Source organism: Lactuca saligna, chromosome 3, assembly GCF_052625555.1.
Source record: "Lactuca saligna cultivar CGN05327 chromosome 3, ASM5262555v1, whole genome shotgun sequence".
Lineage (NCBI taxonomy): Eukaryota > Viridiplantae > Streptophyta > Magnoliopsida > Asterales > Asteraceae > Lactuca > Lactuca saligna.
The window spans coordinates 40,103,169-40,124,590 of NC_136419.1; the positions used below are offsets into that span (position 1 = coordinate 40,103,169).

General features: G+C 34.0%; 1 protein-coding gene across 1 annotated transcript; it reads left to right on the top strand.

Moving 5' to 3' along the window:
- The first annotated feature begins 14,350 nt into the window (after positions 1-14,350).
- Positions 14,351-18,094, top strand: LOC145035788 (MATE efflux family protein). The gene is made up of 13 exons (XM_078984298.1): positions 14,351-15,038; positions 15,337-15,431; positions 15,574-15,682; positions 15,799-15,854; positions 15,970-16,025; positions 16,134-16,272; positions 16,419-16,625; positions 16,698-16,808; positions 16,884-17,012; positions 17,124-17,201; positions 17,319-17,390; positions 17,463-17,525; positions 17,617-18,094. Exons 1-13 carry the CDS (start codon positions 14,468-14,470, stop codon positions 17,716-17,718), a joined length of 1,788 nt encoding a protein of 595 aa, XP_078840424.1. The 5' UTR covers positions 14,351-14,467; the 3' UTR covers positions 17,719-18,094.
- The last annotated feature ends 3,328 nt before the right edge of the window (positions 18,095-21,422 follow it).

The window sequence follows — 21,422 nt, forward strand, 5'->3', positions numbered from 1 at the left end:
TCGGCTCGGGTACGGATCCTCTGCTTTCAGTAGTACGGGCCCATACTACCTTCCACATCTACCCGTACCTTCTCCGAGGAATTCCTCGACTCCACCAGCTCCCCTTTACTACTGCTACTCTCTGTTATTCTCATCCTAGGCTTGCCCTAGGGAAAACTCAAGTTCAACACGACTGGTCCTCAGCTGCTGTAGGTCTCCTCATAATGCCAGTTAGCCACCACCTAAACACCATCACATGTGATGAGGATTAGATAATCCTTCGAGTAAAAGATCCGTCCCTACAACGGTTGGACTCAAACAAGAGCTGCGCAATAGGGCCAGTTTCAATACTTTGGGATTATTCAACCCTGATTACATGTGGTGTGACGTGTTTACCTAGTGGCTAATTCCCATTACTCAGAATCCCACCAAGCACGAAGCAAGCAGCATTCGGATAAGGGAAAAACATACTCAAGCCAAAACTATTCTTGTAACAAGAAACGACACTTAACATAGGATTCTAAGCTCATACTATCAGGCATAACCTAAACAGGCTATCCTACTGCTGTCTACTCAATTCTAGCATGCAATATTCATAAAGCTGTAACACATAAGCAGGCACATAAGGCATCACTCCTAGATCCTTAACCTATTCTAGCATGCAGTTCTACGTAAGCTGATAAACATAACATAAACTTGTATGGGTACTATGGGGAATACTTACTTGAGCTCGGCCGGTCGCGCACGTCACACACTTTTCTCTTTCTTATGACTCTTTTCCGGGTTTTAAAGAACCATTTCTTTTGGAAAATCTTTCAATCCCTCGATTTGAGTCCAAACACTCCCGAAGGCGTGTCCGAATCCCTCAAACCAGGGCTCTGATACCAACTTGTAACGACCCAATTTTTACGTCCGAAAATTTCATTTTAAAATATTACTTTAGAAAACATTAATAAATAAAAACATTGTTTGATCACACCATAACACATCGCAACCATGTTCCAAAAGGTCAAACCATACATCCCATCAAAATATCAGAGTACAATCCCAGTAAATCTCGTAAATGCGGAAACCGAAGAGTGTGTGTATGACGTGTCGCTACCGCGCCGGCTCCTTCCCCTTCGGTGCAGAGCTACCTGAAAACCAAACTGTAAACGTAAGCACAAAGCTTAGTGAGTTCCCCCAACGTACCACATACCACACAAACACATAACATACGTACTGCCAGGCTATTCTGGGGTGCCTGACTACCCGGTAAGGCCATTCTGGGGTGCCGACCTACCCATGCGGCCATTCTGGGGTGCCGTCTTACCCGTGTCAAGCCATTCTGGGGTGCTGACTACCCATCGGTCCTAACAACCGATCCTCGGGGACTGGTCCCCTCCCGCTACCTCTATCGCATAACACAACAGAACCAACATACAAGCATACCATCACATACAGTCAGATAATTCTGGGGTGTCTGACTACCCGGCGGTCCTAACAACCGAACTCTACTACTATTGCATATAACGTATCATGATAGCATATAACATAACAGGTAATAGCAAACCTACATGATTTCACAAAGACAATCATCTTTCATACGTCTCCTACTGGTGGGTCGGCATTGTGGCCTTAGACCCACCGCTACTGGAAGGTAACTCACCTCAAAGTAGCTGCTGAACTGATCGGGAACTAACTGACTGCTGCTGCTCCGGGAGTCCTCCGGCTGCAATTCCCACAACATACTCAATCAAACACTGCTAACTATCCTTTAGGTAAAATGACCATTTTACCCCCGGTCTAGCTTTAAGCCAATGCTAGAGTCAACTCTCAGTTGACCCGACTCGCCGAGTGGATCTCCACTCGCCGAGTCCCTAGCAAACTATTGTCCTGGGTCCCTGGTTCTACTCGTCGAGTTGGGCTATGACTCGACGAGTTCATCTTCTAACTGTCATTCAACTCCTTCATCCTACTCGCCGAGTTGTATGAACAACTCGTCGAGTTCATCTTCATCCGAAGAACACTTTATGCTAAGACTCGCCGAGTTGTATGAACAACTCGCCGAGTCTGTTCTTGATCTATGAAGATTGCCTTGGACTCGCCGAGTCAGGGCATTGACTCGCCGAGTCCTAACATGGGTGAGTTCAGCTCCCAACTCACCGAGTCACCCCCTGTGACTCACGGCTCAACTCGATACATCATGAAGGGACCAAATCGGTGACTCGCGACCAGACTCGCCGAGTCGCCAATACGACTCGCCGAGTCGCCGCCATGCATCCACCAAATACACCGATTTACTCGATTTCAGTCCATGCCATTCATAGATCTGGACTTCTAGGATACAAATCACACGTAAAGTTTCCAACTTTACGTGTGGATATTCACTAATGTGGATTTTAGGGTGCAAAATGCCTCAAAAGGGTAGATCTAGGATGAACAAGCCACATGGGGCCATAAAGCTAACAGATCTGAGCTCCTGGAGCTCAATCTTGCCTAGATCTAAAGGTTAATCCACTTATTACGAAACATTAAGCACAAACAAGCTTGAAGAATTGCTCAAGAGTGTCTCAAATGGGATCTTAAGCATAGAAACAGGGGAAAAACGAGATATACCTCAAGGAAAATGTTGAAATGACACAAAGATGGCTGATCTCCTTCTCCTCTTCTTGATCTACTCCTCTTTCTCCTCAAAACCTTCAAGAACACACCAAGAACACTTCAATCTCTCAAGGAAATAAGGGAAAACGATGTTGGGGAAGTCCTGGGGGTGAATGGGGACGAGTTGGGGCGGAATGAGGGTTTAAATAGGGTGCAAACCCTTGAAACTTAGGGTTTCATCCAGCAGCGGTGACTCGCCGAGTCCAGGATATGGACTCGCCGAGTCGCCCACTTAAACGTGTCCTGAGTCTCGTCCCTACTCGGCGAGTCGGACCTTATGACTCGCCGAGTCCAAGGCTAAAATAGGGCAATGCTCAAATAAAATTCACATACCGGAAACCAGGTGCTACAATAAGTCACAAAGATAAAATGCATAATAACACATATCCCGGTATAAGCAAAAAAGACCCTCCGATCAATAACACGAATAAGACCCTCCGGTCACACATAAATTACCACATAGGTAAGTATAGTGAGAAGACTCACCTCAATTGATACACGAGAAATCCTATATTGTTGCTGCCACTGCGTACTGGCTCCTGAACTAGGCCAAAACAGCCCAACACCATAATCAAAAACTATGCAAGGTTACACTCCAATACTATGCCCTAAAGATGTCCCCACCCAAACAGGCTCATAATGACCCAACCCAATGGGCCCACACAGGCCCAACCAAGAGATCCATAAAGGGCCCACTAATGGCCTATTTTCCAAATTGTGCCCAACCCCAATATGGGCCTTATCCTAAGCCCAAGGTTTTTCTTAGCCCACAATAATCTCAGATGGCCCAGAGGCCCAAACAAAAGGTCCAAACAAAACGGCCCAAGGATACGAAGCGCAAAATGCAATCAAGCCCACAGTAAGGTTACATGGGGCGTACCTCCACTGGTACGCTCAGCGTACACACGAATTCTGATAAGGGAACCTAGACCAGTACGCGGGGCGTACTGGGACTTACGTGGGGCGTACAACTCAGGTCCAAAAACTCTATTTTTGACTTAACCACTTCAGACAAAGCATCTAAACCTTAGGAAAGCTTCATTACAAGATCCTAACTGGTAAAGTTGGTGACTTTATTAGTTTGCATGCCTTAATTGGACCAAACTCCAAAAATAACCATTAAGACTCTCTTAAATCATCTTAACACATGCATAAAGAGGTCTAGACGACCAAGTTCTCGTTTTTATGAATCGAGGCAACCCAATACACTTAAAAGGATAGGAGATTTTCTCTAGAGTTCACCAAAATCATAAATTCCCAATCTTGGGACATAAAACCCTAAAATAGACCCAAAACAAGAACTAGCACAACAATGAGCATGTTTTGAACTTGATGCATTTGGAATATGCACCAATAAGAGTAGAACTCATATCCAAAAGCTAGGTGCACGAGCTATCCTCTTTCAAGACTCCTTCTTCACCAAGAGCTTCACCAAAAACCCTCAAATGACCCACCAGACTCACACAAGCTAAGGGAAACAAGATTAGGGTTTGAGAGAGCATGGAGACTGGAAATAGTGGCTGAAAATGAGGCCACCACGTTCCTTAAATAGGGTCACCTCAAAATATTAGGGTTTACACTTAGTACCCCCAGAGTACCCTCTGGTATACCCAACGTACTAGGTGGCCCTCGCGTTTATGCTATGCACATGAGTACGTTGTGCGTACACAAGTGTACGCCACACGTACTCAATTGCCACCCATTTCTCAATAAGGACTAATCTTGTCAAAGCTTCAAACTATCATAACTTCTTCGTTATAAGTCTGTTTCCAACGAACTTTATATCCATAGAAAGGTGGCGAGAAGCCCTATGCTTCGAGCAACTCGTCACAGCCTCAAACTCCATGAACATAACCCAAAATTCATAAAAGATCGAGCCAACGCCTTCACCGATATTCTTGGGCTCTAAAGCACAACCCGAACCCTTTCATCACACAACCTACCTTATCCATATCCAAAAAGAGCCTAAACCTTTCTCCTTCAAAGCCTCAAAACCTTATCATACTCAAATTACGACCCACGAGCCTTGAATCGCAAAACTATCTGAAACAGGATGTTACAATTCTCCCCCACTTAAATTTGATGTCGCCCACGCAATCTCTCCCTATCGATATTCAGATAAAATCAAACAACCCGAGGAGCGCATCCTAAGAATCATAACATAAACCGATCTTCCCAAGACGACCGAAATCAATTAGAACCCTCTAACCCAAAGAATAACGAACCCCTCACCGTTACAAAACCACTTCTACCTCTCCAAAACCTAGAATCTATATTGGTCTGCCACCCTGACAGGCCACCCATGTAGAATATCACCATGTCAATCGCTCATCGAATAACAGACCTAACAAAACACTTCCAACCCTGACTATCTTGATGTGACTAATGGAAACGACTTGTTGACCATATTCAACTGCTAAACACTCATGCCTAACACACTAGTCGATCCTGATCGAAACCCAAAGAAGCGGAGGGGTCACCTCGCAACGAAGACCAACGACCGACACTACTATCATAACCCATCTGAAGAATGAACCTCAATAATCTACCCTTATTTACTAAAAGAATGACCTGCTGATCCGCATGGAAACCGAACTCTACACTAGGTCTGACCTCCCGTCGGACCAAACCATTCTACTACCAAACCCCGAACGATTCGGCCCCGCCTCGAACTGAATGAACATACCCGACCAGAACTATCCACTGGATATCCGCAACATAAGCCCCAAGTTAACACCAATTCTGAAGATAAGGTCGACTCCCGACCCAAAAGTGGAACCGGCACAGGCCAATCTTAGCACATTTAGCAATACAACTCCACAGCCGTTCAACCTAACATGTCTATCTCACCCAATCACATTGTTCACGCAATCACCAACTTTGCTTCACCCCAAGCGAATATTACAACCAATTTGTAGTCACATATCACCTCTAACCTCTATCGTCTACCACCTACTAATTCTATGCGTGTTGTGGTCCCTCCCAAGCCAAACGAATAGACCCACTTAGGTCTAAAACATCAGGTGGAAACCATAACCACTCAAATGAATCCACCTCAATATCCAAAATCCCATCCAGCCTATCCTTTACATAGATAGAGCCAAACTCAACTCAAGAGTCTGGTCTAACAACAAAAATTGGAACCACTCATACCTAATCTGATACTCAACTCACGACCCAATACCCACGAATCTACGTGTGCATTACACCCCAATCCTTCCGATTTGCAACAACCCCTTCCCTAAATCGAGATGTGATGGTTTTTCGACCATCTCTGAGACCCCAGTCTCACACCTGATCTGGCCACCAGATTCCCAAAGACTCCAATGGCAAGGCTATTCAATCCTAAGAACCCCTCTGCATCACACACTGACTAGTGAATGCTACGATCCCCGCAGTCTTACAACACTCTCTCACTGAATAGTAAATGTTATGGATCCCCGCAGTCTTATAACACTCTCTTACTGACTAGTGAATGCTACGGCTCCCCGCGGTCTTACGACACACCCTCGATTGTCATGGACTCACTCCATGGTCCTTACCAAGAGTCCTAGGTGATTACTCCCACCTAGATCCATCCACTCTCTTGTAACGTCACATCTGCCCGTTACCAAGCAATCCCACACTCTCATTATCACATCATCACCATACTAAGCGCACTAGACTCATGCTCTGTGATCCAACATAAAAAGGTGCACCCATCCACCCAAATTAAGCTCTACTACTCCTAGAGAAGATTGTCGCAAACAAAGCACTTTCCCTCAATACAATTCACATCCCTGGATAATCCCGGTTTGACGACAATTAACTCATGGGTCTACAACTGGAATGGATAATAGTCGCTCGATGCTCCGTTTACCGTCTAAAAAACCCGAATCTTATAATAATCCAACACTTTAGGGTATAAATACCTAAATTTTGTTTTAGCTTTCATTTTTCAAGGTTTTTGTTAAGAGAACGCTCTTTGAAGACGAAAATCGATGGCTATAGATAATTTCATGTACAATGCAAACCAAATATTCATTCATTTTATTAGAGAAGTTTTAAACAAATTCTCCAAAGAAATAACAACTAAAGTGAAATTTTTTTGCAAGACTTTATATATAATATGGTTGTTTCGTAGTCAAACTCTATCATTTTTTAAGACAAAATAAAAAAAATGCACAAAATCGCAGATGAACTAAGTTCATATGCGATTGTAATCTGGTGTGAGGGGGTATTTATACCGGAAAAAATTAAACAAATTAAAAAAATTAAAAAAAAAACAAAAATAAAGCATATGCGAACGCACAACTACTAATGCACACCCATGCTTTAAACACTTGTATATTCGCAAATCAATGGTCAAATCGCAGATGGATCTAATCCATCTGTGATTTCGGTGACTATTTTGTAATTTGGTTTTTTTTTAGTTATTTTTACAAATTAATTAAGGAAAATAGTTAAATTTGTAATTTTATCTTTTTATTTCAGAATCTCTTATATATTGCAATCACTTAGAGCTATATATTGTGAATTATTATGTAATTATAATTTAGAAATATATTTAAGAGCTGATATTATTCATTTTAATTATAGTTGAAATTTGTAAAGTTCTAATATTAATCATCATTATCATCATATCATATCATACTATATTATAAAAGAAACATTTTTTCCTTCACCACATTAATTTGAAACTCCAAACTTTTCATATTTTCATATAATATACTTAATTTATTAACTTAAATATGTTTTTAGTTATAAACATTATCATCAATGGAAGAATGTGTGACTTATCCATATGATAAACTTACTTTGTTAACTTCAATATATAGTTAAATAAACAACCTACATTAATATATCAAATAAGCTTAAAATTTTAGTGTAAAATTTAAAACCTAAAGTAAAATATCAAATAATGTTTAAAAAAATTCAATATTTATTTTTTAACATAGTTAAAAGGAAAACATTAAATATAATAATAATAATAATAATAATAATAATAATAATAATAATAATAATAATAATAATAATAATAATAATAACAAAAGAACCTAAATTGATGAATTGAATTAACTAAAAGGTGTCAGAAAACTATATTCTAACAATATATTTTTAACTTGTGTCGCGCAACGCGCGAGAATTCATCTAGTATACTTATAAAGGAAGCATTTTTTCCTTTCACCATATTTATTTGAAACTTCCATGTATTTTTTCTTTCACCACATTCATTTGAAACTCTCATTACTTTTTAATTTCTTTCTAATAATAATAATTATAATTTGGTTAATTAGGTTAAATAAATATCAAACCTAAAGTGTAATCATATATAAACTAAATTTCAATATTAAAATAATATATTTACTTCTACTTATAAAGTTATTTTTTTAACTTTTAACATATTATACTTAATTTATTAGTTTTAGTATATTGTTAGATGTAAACTATTATCATTTAAACATATAATTTTGGAACAATTTGTATAAAATACTTAAATTATTAATTTAAATATAAAATTACAGGGTCAACTTAAATATAAATTTTAGTTTAATTCAAACAACCCAAATAATATTTTGTAAATAGTTAAAAATAATAAATTGTAGCGTTTTTCTAATAATGATTATAAGTTAGTTAATAAGATTAAACAAATATCAAACCTAAAGTGTAATCATAAATAAACTAAGTTTCAATTTTAAAATAATATATTTATTTCTACTTATAAAGTTATGTGTTTAACTTCTAACATATTATACTTAATTTATTAGATTTAATATGTCGTTATATGTAAACTATTGTCAGTTTAAAGCTATAACTTTTGAACAGTTTTGACAAAATACTTAAATTGTTAACTTAAATATAACATTACAATGTCAACTTAAATATAAATTTCAGTTCCCTTTAAAAACCAAAGAATATTTTGTAAATAGTTAAAATTGATAAATTGTAGTGATAAATGCAAAAAACTAAAATGTAATCTCGATTTAACTAAAATATTTTATTAATATATTTTTATAATCGTTAAAAGTTTTTAAATAAATAGCTTAAAATAACCTAGAATAACAATACTTAAAAATAACTCTATAATAAATTATTATATTGTTACCTTTATAACCAACCACATTAATTTGAAACTCCAAACTTTTCATATTTCCATACAATATACTTAATTTATTAACTTAAATACGTTTTTAGTTATAAACATTATCATAAATGGAAGAAGTTGTGACTTATCCATATGATAAACTTACTTTGTTAACTTCAATATATAGTTAAATAAACAACCTACATTAATATATCAAATAAGCTTAAAATTTTAGTGTAAAATTTAAAACCTAAAGTAAAATATCAAATAATGTTTAAAAAAATTCAATATTTATTTTTTAACATAGTTAAAAGGAAAACATTAAATATAATAATAATAATAATAATAATAATAATAATAATAATAATAATAATAATAATAATAATAACAAAAGAACATAAATTGATGAATTGAACTAACTAAAAGGTGTCTGAAAACTATATTCTAACAATATATTTTTAACCTGTGTCGCGCAACGCGCGTGAATTCGTCTAGTATACTTATAAATGAAGCATTTTTCCTTTCACCATATTTATTTGAAACTTCCATGTATTTTTCCTTTCACCACATTCATTTGAAACTCTCATTACTTTTTAATTTCTTTCTAATAATAATTATAATTTGGTTAATTATGTTAAATAAATATCAAACATAAAGTGTAATCATATATAAACTAAATTTCAATATTAAAATAATATTTTTACTTCTACTTATGAAGTTATTTTTTTTAACTTTTAACATATTATACTTAATTTATTAGTTTTTGTATATTGTTAAATGTAAACTATTATCATTTAAACATACAATTTTGGAACAATTTGTATAAAATACTTAAATTATTAATTTAAACATAAAATTACAAGGTCAACTTAAATATAAATTTTAGTTTAACTCAAACAACTCAAATAATATTTTGTAAATAGTTAAAAAATAATAAATTGTAGCGTCTTTCTAATAATGATTATAAGTTAGTTAATAAGGTTAAACAAATATCAAACCTAAAGTGTAATCATAAATAAACTAAGTTTTAATTTTAAAATAATATATTTATTTCTACTTATAAAGTTATGTATTTAACTTCTAATATATTATACTTAATTTATTAGATTTAATATGCCGTATATGTAAACTGTTTTCAGTTTAAAACTACAACTTTTGAACAGTTTTGACAAAATACTTAAATTGTTAACTTAAATATAACATTATAATGTCAACTTAAATATAAATTTCAGTTCCCTTTAAAATCCAAAGAATATTTTGTGAATAGTTAAAATTAATAAATTGTAGTGATAAATACAAAAAACTAAAATGTAATCTCAATTTAACTAAAATATTTTCTAAATATATTTTTATAATCGTTAAAAGTTTTTAACTAAATAGCTTAAAATAACGTAGAATAACAATAGTTAAAAATAACTCTATAATAAATTATTATATTGTTACCTTTATAATTAAAAATTAATGTTTGATGTTTAAATAATTATAATGTTAGAAATTAAAACATTAAGCAAATAAATTTTAAAAAACTAATTAATAATAACAACTATAAATAACATTAAATCATATATTATATTTAATTTTATTAATGTGTAACTCGCGGGTAAAAGTTATGAAGTTATAATAGATGTATATATTATCATATAATTCAAAATAATGAATATATTATATCAATTTAGTATAAAAATTATTATATCAAATTTTAAAGCTATTGTTATATTAAAAAAAAAACATATTTATGTAAGACTCCAACTATATAAATGTTTCTGCGCAATGTGCGGACATTCGCTTAGTTTTTATATAAGGGTGGACCGAGCAACATCAAAAATCTAATACATTGCACGGCGGTACTGCTAAGAGTCTTAATTTGATAAGGAGATGGTTTATGTTTTGGCCTTAAATGTTGGTTGAGGAACTCGTGATTCCTCCAACGACTTCAAATTTTGATTTTTTTTTTTTTTAAAAATAAAATAAAATTTTCTACTATAAATTCTCTATTTTCCCATTTTAAAATTACACAATTCTTTCTTTTAATTCCATTCCATTTTTCTATATTTCCTCTATTTTTTTCAATTTCATTTCATATTACTCTACTTTCTTTACATTTCAATTCAAAACTTGAAAATAGATATCATTTCCGCCAGAATGATCTTTAATCGAAGAAGTGACATTGACTCAATCATACACGGACACTTTCGAAAATAATCACATGAGTCAACATAGATCGTCAATTTCTAGCGATTAACTCTGGATCATTTTAAGCAACAGATTGAAGGTTCAGATCGTTCAACATATCAAATTGCTTCAAAATGGAAAGATATACATGGGAAAGTGAAAGAAGTTAATGTTATTTTCACCCAAAAGATAAATATCCACGAGCTCGGTATTTCCAACGAATAAATTTTAAATACAACAAAAAATGAGTACAACATACACTATAATGTGAAAGATTTTTGTTACGAGGTGGCGTGAAATATTTTAAAAATACTCTTCTTTTTTAGTATATTAGTATTTCTTTTAGTTTTCGTATGTTGTTTGTAGTCTGATTTTTTTAGTTATTTCGTTTGTTGTTTTAAGATTTAATTTGTGTTATTATAATGCGGTTTTAATTTATGTTATTGTAGTGTGGTTTTTTAATTAAATGTTACTTTTAATATTGTTCAGTATTTTTTTGGTTTAAAGTTCGTATAAGCTTACTTTAAAATTTAAATTTAAAAAAATGATATGTTTTATTTTACTTTGAATTTTCTAAATAAATTAAATTAAAAACAGTGATTTGGTAAGTGAATTAAGTGGGTTAGAACATATCAGTGTTCTAAAAGGCACGTCATGACGTGAGGCGTGACTTCGCTGTTACGAAAAATCTCATAACGTTGCTGTTAGGTGTGACGTGTGATAATGTGTGATATGGCGTGCCATGGTACGTTATGGCGTGTTATGGCGCGTGTTTTTTCGTTTGGAACACGTTTTTTTTGCTCTTTGTTATGTCTTTTCTAATTGGAGATACAAAAGTTGTGTTTTTTGTTACTTTTTTGCTATTAGTTATTGATCTAACACTTCTAAAAAGTAGTTATATTTAATATAATTTTATGTTTATTTGGTAATATAATTTTAAACTAATACAAAACGGTTGCCTTACATCACGCCTTGAAAAACGTCATGGTTCGTTAAGCTTGAGGATTGGACTTGCCGCCACGCCACACCTCACGCCATTTAGAACATTGGAAAATATATTATTTTTATTTGTTATGTGTTGGGAAAGATGTAAGAAATAGAAATGAGAAAAGATAATGTGCCAGATATTAAATGGGTTTGAATGATTCTTTTGCTAGCACCTTTAATAATTATCTTGGTGGTTTTTTTTTTTTTTTTAATTTTTAGTATAATATCTGATTTTTACCTGATTATATTTTGGTTGATAGTATTAGGGAAAATGTCATATTAGTTCATCAAATTTTTCATGTTTGTTTTACAAGGTCATTAAATTTTTTTTTTATTTTTTATTTATTTATTTATTTATTTATTTTTGCACATTAAGGGAATGAACTTACATTTTCATGTTTTAAAATACCCTTATGTGACCTGATATCGGGTTCAAAGGTCGGGAGAATTGTCAATGCTATATCATTTAATGAAATGGCCATGTATACTTACCTTTTGTTTGAATTGTTTTAAATAAGCCTATTTTGTCTGTCACTCCCGTCGTCTTAATTAAAAAAAACTCTTACCTCCCACCAAAGTTTGTGTCGAGTGTCGATGGCTATATTTGTCTCAATCAAAATTCATTTCTAAGGTGTGTTCATCAACAAACATTTTTGCTACTCTGATGGTATTCAACATGTGTTCGAGAATCTTGATATTGCTAATATGTCTTATACTGAATTTGTGGGTTTTCTTGAACGATTCACACAAGAGATGTGTGAGAAGCTTTATTATTGTCAACCCGATTTAGAGATCCTAAAAGGTTTAAACCTTGATTTCTAATGACCTTCAATATCAAGAGTTTATAGATATTGCTTATCAGTGTGGAGTACAATTGCTTGTTTACATGGACCATTTTGGTACCACTATGCACGTAACTAAAGAAAATGAAATCGAGGATAATTCTTATGTTATGTCAAACATGTTAATCAAAAGGGAAGAAGACAAGGAACTAACGAGTTCATGAGTCCACAACAGAGCAACATGGAAGGAGTAACATATGAAGGAGTAAGTCAGGCAAATAGAACTGAGGATGCCATAAAAGGTGAAAAATACCAAAGATGATGAAGATGACAATGTCCCCGATGTCAAAGGAAAACCAATGTTTAATGAAGACATACCTCAGAAGAAGTAATTGCCAATTCTAGGTATGAAGTTCACCAACCCTAAACAATTGAAATTCATGATTTGTAATTATGCAGTAGCCAATGGGTATCAACTGTATTCTGAAAAAAAATAATAATAATAAGAGTAAAAGGTTATTGGTTAAGTGTTGTGATGGTGAATGCACATTTAGACCATGGGTGCCATTGATGAGTGAGTAACACTCATTCCAAATCAAGTCCCTTATCAATGATCATAATTCCAGGAACTTTAAGTTAGGGTCAATTGTTAATTATAGATGGATTGGTAGTAATTTCACCAGGGTCAATTGTTAATTATAGTTTGCGTGCAACTGTTGTCTCATCTGCTCCCTTAATGTGCAAAAAAAATAAAATGAATGACCTTTTAAAACAAACACGAATAGTTTGATGGATTAATATGATATTTTTTCCATAATATTATTCTATTTTTTTTTAATTTGATATATTTAATAAATGCTAAAGTATCAATATTATCAAGGGTGAAGAAAACCGAAAAAAATGTATAAAACCAATATCAAAACAAAAACCAACGACGTGGTTTCTAGTATTGCAAAAACCTAAAGTTTTTAGTGTGTTGTGTTTTCTAGTTTTGTAAAAACCACAAAAAAATCAAACCGTATATAGATTTGTATAAATTTGATTATAAATATATTTAATTTACATGTATTCATTAACGAAACTTTTTTTAGTACTAGGGGGCATAGCCCCCTGTTTTTTTTAAAGAATTAGTCATTTATTATTAAAAAATTTACATATTATACCTAAAACTATAAAATTTAACTTTAATCTCTTTTGTATTACAGTTTTATACACATTATATGTTCACCCCCTCCCCAAAATCAAAACTTCAAGCTCCGTCGCAGCACGTATTATATGAATCTGCTTAATTTCAACACAAATCCTCCTCTATATAATCAAACAAAGTCATTTTCATTTAACTCTATTCTACGAGGAGTTCCACATCGTCTATTGCAAGAAATGCCCATTAATTATTTTCTATATTAATGATTAGTCAACTCTTTCTTTGATAGCATCCAAGGTTTTAGCTCCGAAGTGCACCAAAGTCATATGGTTAAAAAATAAAAACTAAACCGCAAAGGGCTTGAAAGTTGAAACCAAACCGCATCAAGATACTAATAAAAAGTCGTACCCGTTCAGTTTTATAATTGAGAAAATCGTATTTAGGGTTTGTGGTTTGGTTTTGAGCGAAAAGGACACTAAATATTATATAACAAATAACACATGAGGTTAACACAATATATTAAAACGATAATAAAAGTATTAAAAACATGTTGTGGGATTTTTTTTGGGAAAGTTTGATTGGGAAAGAAGAAAAAACGAGTTTGAATTGGTTTTTTTGAGTCTGAACATTCTAACCGGGAGAAAACAAAAACATCAACGTGCTGAAATCACGTCCAGATATTTCACCACCACGTCCATGTCATACAACTCCTTCTCCACCAATTCATCTTCTTTTCAGTTCTTCATTTCGTCCAGAGCAAACCAGATCAATACCCGATTCATGGATCCCAAAACCCTAATTCGGCACAACGAATACCTCAAAACAATCCCAATAAACCCTAAATTCAACACGTTACCGACATTTTTGTCACCTACGCAATGCCGCTACAGCTCGCGCATTCAGTTGGGTCTTAGATCGTCTCATTATCCATTATTTGGAAAAACTCGGTACGCGAACCGGTTTCTTACTCATGCTAACGCTAGCCGACGCGTTTCAGATGAAGGAGATGAGTCAGGGTATAGGAACGGCCGGAGTTTTGCCGCGGTTTCGTCTTTTGGTGATAGTGGAGAAGACGAAGAAGAAATTTCGAGTAAGACGTCGGTGATAGAGAAGGATTTGGCGGTGAATGAGAGTATTTGGGATCAATTGGTGGAGATTCTCAAGTTTTCGGGGCCAGCTGCAGGGCTGTGGTTGTGTGGACCGTTGATGAGTCTGATTGATACTGCTGTGATCGGTCAGTCGAGTTCCGTTGAACTCGCTGCTTTAGGTACACTAATTTCTTCGTTTTCTTACGCTCTATTCTCGAGTTTAAAAATATGGGGGTTGAACTCACTGCTTGTTGGCTATCATTTTCCAAGTGTGATGGGAACTGTTATACTTATACCAGCAGATCGCTGTAGATAATGTGTAATGACAGTGGTGAATCATTGTATTATTTCTAGTCTTGGTATGAAAACTAAAGATAGTTTAGGGACATTGTTTCATGATCTGCAAGCGAACATCTAGACTTTAGGGACATTTTGGTAGAAATTTGGAGGTGATTAGTCTTAATTTGATTTCCACAGGGCCAGGTACTGTGCTCTGTGATTATATGAGTTACGGATTCATGTTTCTTTCTGTAGCCACCTCAAATATGGTGGCCACTTCACTTGCTAAACAGGTTTCTTTCATATCTTTAAATTGAACATTCATTAGATATTCTCCAAACTCTATAATCCCCCCTTCATCCTTGATTTCATGTTTCTGCAACATCTACCTCTTATCTTCTTCTCTTGACTTATCTAACTAGTGAAGTTATGCAGGATAAATCGGAAGTGCAGCATCAGATATCAACTTTGCTTTTTGTTGGATTGACATGTGGTATAATGATGCTTTTCTTTACAAGGTTCCGTGGAGAATGGGCACTTAGTGGTAATAAAAACTTGTTCCCTGATTTTCTTCTATATAAGCCACAACAAGGTTCTTGATCTTTGAAGCACAATGAAACCATATCAACAATTGATTAATTCATAATGCAACATTTTCAGCTTTTTCTGGAGCCAAGAATGCACATATGTTATCAGCAGCAAACACATACGTACAGGTTCTTCAGATTCTACAAACCCTTTTACACAACTATTATTCATCAAATTCTACAAACCAATTCAATACTTGTATTTTCTCTAATCGCTTCATTCTATTTTATTTTATGGTAGTAGATTCGAGGCTTAGCATGGCCTGCAGTTCTTGTTGGGTGGGTTGCTCAGAGTGCAAGGTGATCATATAATCTTTATTTGCTCTACTAATTATTGATTCTTCTGGTAGAATCTAGTGCACACCATCTCATGTTAACTAACATGTTCTCCTTTTTTTTCTTAATCAGTCTTGGCATGAAAGATTCATGGGGACCTTTAAAAGCTCTAGCAGTTGCAAGTGTCATCAATGGTGTTGGTGATGTAATCCTCTGCTTATACTTAGGCTATGGTATTGCTGGAGCAGCATGGGCAACAATGGTCTCACAGGTATATAAATTATATATATATATATATATATATATATATATATATATATATATATATATATATACTCTATGAAAAATATTACAAAATGCATCCATTTTTATATGTTAATTTTAGTTGTGTCACACTTTACTTTACACATATTGTAGGTTGTTGCGGGATTTATGATGATTGAAGCTCTGAAAGACAAAGGGTATAATGGGTATGCCATTGCTGTCCCTTCACCTACTGAACTTCTTCAAATATTCAAACTTGCTGCTCCTGTTTTTATAATGATGATGTCAAAGGTCGCATTTTACTCTTTACTTGTGTACTTTGCTACATCAATGGGAACACAAACTGTTGCTGCACATCAGGTTGGTTTGACTTTGACTGTGACTTTGACTTTGACTCTCTGGTAAGGTCCAATTCTGACAAATTACTTTTAGGTCCTTGTCCAAGTTTACTGCATGTTTGCAGTAGGGGGTGAGCCTCTTTCACAAACTGCACAATCGTTTATGCCAGAGCTTATTTATGGTGCTAAAAGAAGTCTCTCAAAGGTTAGTGATATTAAACATTTTAACTTGATTTGTTACAAATGGTGATGTAATCTTACGATCTTACCCTTGCCCCAGGCACGAATGCTGTTGAAGTCACTGGTGATAATTGGTTCATCATGTGGATTAATATTAGGTGCTGCTGGAACAATTGTTCCCTGGTTATTCCCCCAGATTTTTTCACCTGATCCTCATGTCATAAAGGAGGTCAGTTTTTTCATTTTCTTATGTTTTATAAAAGGGTATTTTAGAATGGACAAAAGTTGCGTTTTTTTTAATGGTTTAATGGTTTGTAACTTGTTTGAAATTTGAATGCAGATGCACAAAGTTCTACTTCCATACTTCATTGCTTTGTCTGTGACAACAAGTACTCATAGCCTTGAAGGAACATTGTTGGTATGCTTAATTTTAAGTTGAAAATTGAACTCCTGAATTTTTTATTTTTGTTTATTGAAATATTAAAGAAAGAAGAAATATGTGTTAAATTTAGTGTTGTTTATATCTGTTATGCAGGCTGGACGCGATTTGAGATTTATTAGTTTTTCAATGAGCACGATATTTTGTGTGGGTGCTCTTCTTCTCATGGTAAGGAATGTTTTGAAGTTGAGTAAAAATGGTGATTATTTATTTAATTATTACGTTTTTTGTTGGTATCAGTTTTTAAGCAATTCAGGATATGGTTTGCCTGGATGCTGGTGGACATTAGCATTGTTCCAATGGGTAAACTTTAACTTACAGCTACATATAATTTCATAATTGTTTAAAAATAATAATAAAATAATGTGTGTTGTTTATGCGTTGTGATTTACAGTCTCGATTCAGTATTGCTCTCCTACGACTTGTCTCCCCAAATGGCATCCTTTACTCAGAGGACATGAGTCGTTATGAACTTGGGAATGTTAGCACCACCTAGGAATAGAGGATGATTTGGTATAGAAATAGTTTATGTACATGGTTTATGGTAGTATATCATCATCATCATCATCATCTGCTTAAATCAAAGTCAAACAATCAAGTAGTTGTCATTCTTTGAAACCCCAACCAAGTTAGGATATCATTGGACACATTTGAAGACTTTTGTCATGTTGAAGGAAATATCTTTTGATAGGGAATGATAACATAATTTCTTGACTATATGTGGGTAGGCATAGACCAGTAAGGTCTTTGTTATTTTGGACATATTACTGCTGCATTTGCATCTCACCGAGATCGATCAATGTCAATGTCAATGTGACAAAATTACAAGTTGTTTTCCAATAAAGAAGGTGGATATGAACTTGTTATTGGTACATGTTGTAAATTGCGGGTGCAAATACTTATGTAAAAGGTATCTTGATACTTGAAATAAGGCTGCTTTGCTAGATTTATATATATATATATATATATATATATATATATATATATATATATATATATATATATATATATACTAGCCGTCTACCCGCGCAAAGCGGCGGGGCACGTGAGTTCTTTCGGTGATATGTTTCCATTACAAAATTGTTATGTTAAAAAAAAGTACATGTTGAAGACAATATAATCAAACTATGGTGTTATTTGTTACATCATGCATCAAATAACCAATAAAAAGCAACCAGTCAAGACGACACAAAATATTAATCGTGCAATACTTCTTTATACACCACATTTGCTGTATAAACCCCATCACCTTTTGAATTTTCGTTAGGCTTTACTAATACTTTTGTATTGCAACGTGAAACCCCTCTGGACAATGCAACATAAAGTTGTCCATGCGAGAATACTGGTTCTGGAAGATAGATACCTACATATGGAATTGTTTGTCCCTGAGCTTTATTGATTGTCATTGCAAAGCACAATCGAATAGGAAACTGTTTCCTCATTAGAGGATCGATGGTTGCTACTAATTGCTTGTAACTGGTATTGGTTTCATATCGATGGATGTGGATTCGCATATGAAATCAATTGTGTTCGCATCTATGAAATCAGTTCGCATATGACATCAATTGAGTTCGCATTTGGTTTTGTGGGTCAAAACAGTTCGCATAAGAAGTTCACGATTTGTTTGAGGTTAATTGATTTTGATTTCGCAAGCTTGGAGTCGGAGATCTGGATTGTGTTCGCATCTATAGAATGCGAGGAGAATTTAATGGTGATATTCAGTTCGCATTTGGTGACACAAGTACGTGGTTGATGATTTTTGGTTGGTTCGCATTTGAAATTAGTGGGTTTCGCATTTGGCTTCGTATCTGGGTTTCTCAAACAACTGAAATGCGAATATGAGACAATTGATTAATTTCTCAGTTAATGCGATGAAATGCGAATGAACTCAAAGACGGATGGATGCAAGATGCGAAGAATTTGAATGAAAATGCGAAGTTTTTAATGTATAAATGCGAATTGGGGAAGAAAGCTTAGAGTTTCGCATTTGGCACCTGATCTTTTCAAGAAATAATATAAGTGGTCCAACTTCGCAAAATGGGGTCATTTAATCAGAAAATCGATCATTCTTCAAATATGACATTTAATCAGAAAATCGATCTAAAAATGAGACATTTGGTGTTTATCGATTTTTCAGGGTCGACGGGTTGTATGAAAAGCGAAGGCTGAGTAATTGAAAATTAGAGGATCGATGGTTGTTGCTACTAATTGCTTGTAACTGGTATTGGTTTCATATCGATGGATGTGGATTCGCATATGAAATCAATTGTGTTCGCATCTATGAAATCAGTTCGCATATGACATCAATTGAGTTCGCATTTGGTTTTGTGGGTCAAAACAGTTCGCATAAGAAGTTCACGATTTGTTTGAGGTTAATTGATTTTGATTTCGCAAGCTTGGAGTCGGAGATCTGGATTGTGTTCGCATCTATGGAATGCGAGGAGAATTTAATGGTGATATTCAGTTCGCATTTGGTGACACAAGTACGTGGTTGATGATTTTTGGTTGGTTCGCATTTGAAATCAGTGGGTTTCGCATTTGGGTTCGTATCTGGGTTTCTCAAACAACTGAAATGCGAATATGAGACAACTGATTAATTTCTCAGTTAATGCGATGAAATGCGAATGAACTCAAAGACGGATGGATGCAAGATGCGAAGAATTTGAATGAAAATGCGAAGTTTTTAATGTATAAATGCGAATTGGGGAAGAAAGCTTAGAGTTTCGCATTTGGCACCTGATCTTTTCAAGAAATAATATAAGTGGTCCAACTTCGCAAAATGGGGTCATAAAAAGACAAAAGTGCAGAATTTTCATTTCGCATCCCTGTAGTCTTCGCAAAATGGAAAATTTTACCCAGTTTCGCATTTGGGGTAAATTTTTTTGAGAAATTGGAATATTTTCAAACTTTTTTTCTTAAAAAAAACACATTGTCTTCGTCTAAGAGAGGGAGAAAAACGATTAGGGTTTATAAGGGAAATACTTCATGGCAGTGGGATTTATAGCAGGGTTTATAAGGTGGAGAGAACAAACACACGTCTGCTATGAGATATTTTAATCAGCTGCAAATGCAACATTTAAAGGATATTTGTTGAAGCGTATTAGGATGAAAAGGTTTTAAATTTTGAATGACCATGAAATTAGGATTTTGCTGAGAAATATAAGGAATCAAAACAAATTTAAAATTTAATATTATTTTATTAATGGTTGTTTGTAATATTAGCTTAATCGTTTGTACGTCTTAAAAAAATAATATTATTATATTCAATCTATTTATAGAAATAGTTAGATTTCTTTTATAAGTAGTAAAGATATATATATATATATATATATATATATATATATATATATATATATATATATATATACATTACAGCTCCACCTAAGCTTAGACACTAAACCTCTTGAAAATACATTGTTTTATTATATAAAGATTACGGTTAATGGATTCACGATTAATACTTCAAGATGTAAATTCAAGATCGACACAATACGGTTTAGGGTTTAGGGTTATGTTTAGGGCTTAGGGTTTAGTGTTTAGGGTTTAGGGTTTAGGGTTTAGCTTTAGTGTTTAGGGTTTGAATTTAGGGTTTAGGTTTAGGTTTAGGGTTTAGTAATGTTCACTTGGATGAAGTAATAAACGATAATTGAGGAAAGAAAACGGAGATGATAAAACGATAATGAAAGAAAAAAATGTTATGGAGAATGATGTGTTTACCAAGTGAAACCAAACCGGGTATATTTAGCATGTTAAAACGATATATTTTAGAGGTTTAGTACCTAAGTTTAGGTGGAGCTGTAATGTATATTTTCTATCCCCTATATATATATATATATATATATATATATATATATATATATATATATATATATATATATATATATATATATATATATATATATATATATACACACACATATTAATTGAGAAATGAATAGTATATTTTTAGGTTTAAGACTTTGGCCACAAAAGTTTCATATATGTTAAGAAAAATAACATAAAATTGTTTTTGTAATATACATAAAATGTCTGCAGAAGTTGTTTATAAAAATGAACCATGTGTTCAAGACTTTCATATATTAGCATGTTCAGTCATTGTGTGGAAAATAAATTACAAAAATTGTTTGTAACTTACAAACAAGGTTCTAAGCAGATTTTTTTTATAGAAGTGATTTGTATGTTTAAAAAATTACAAAAATG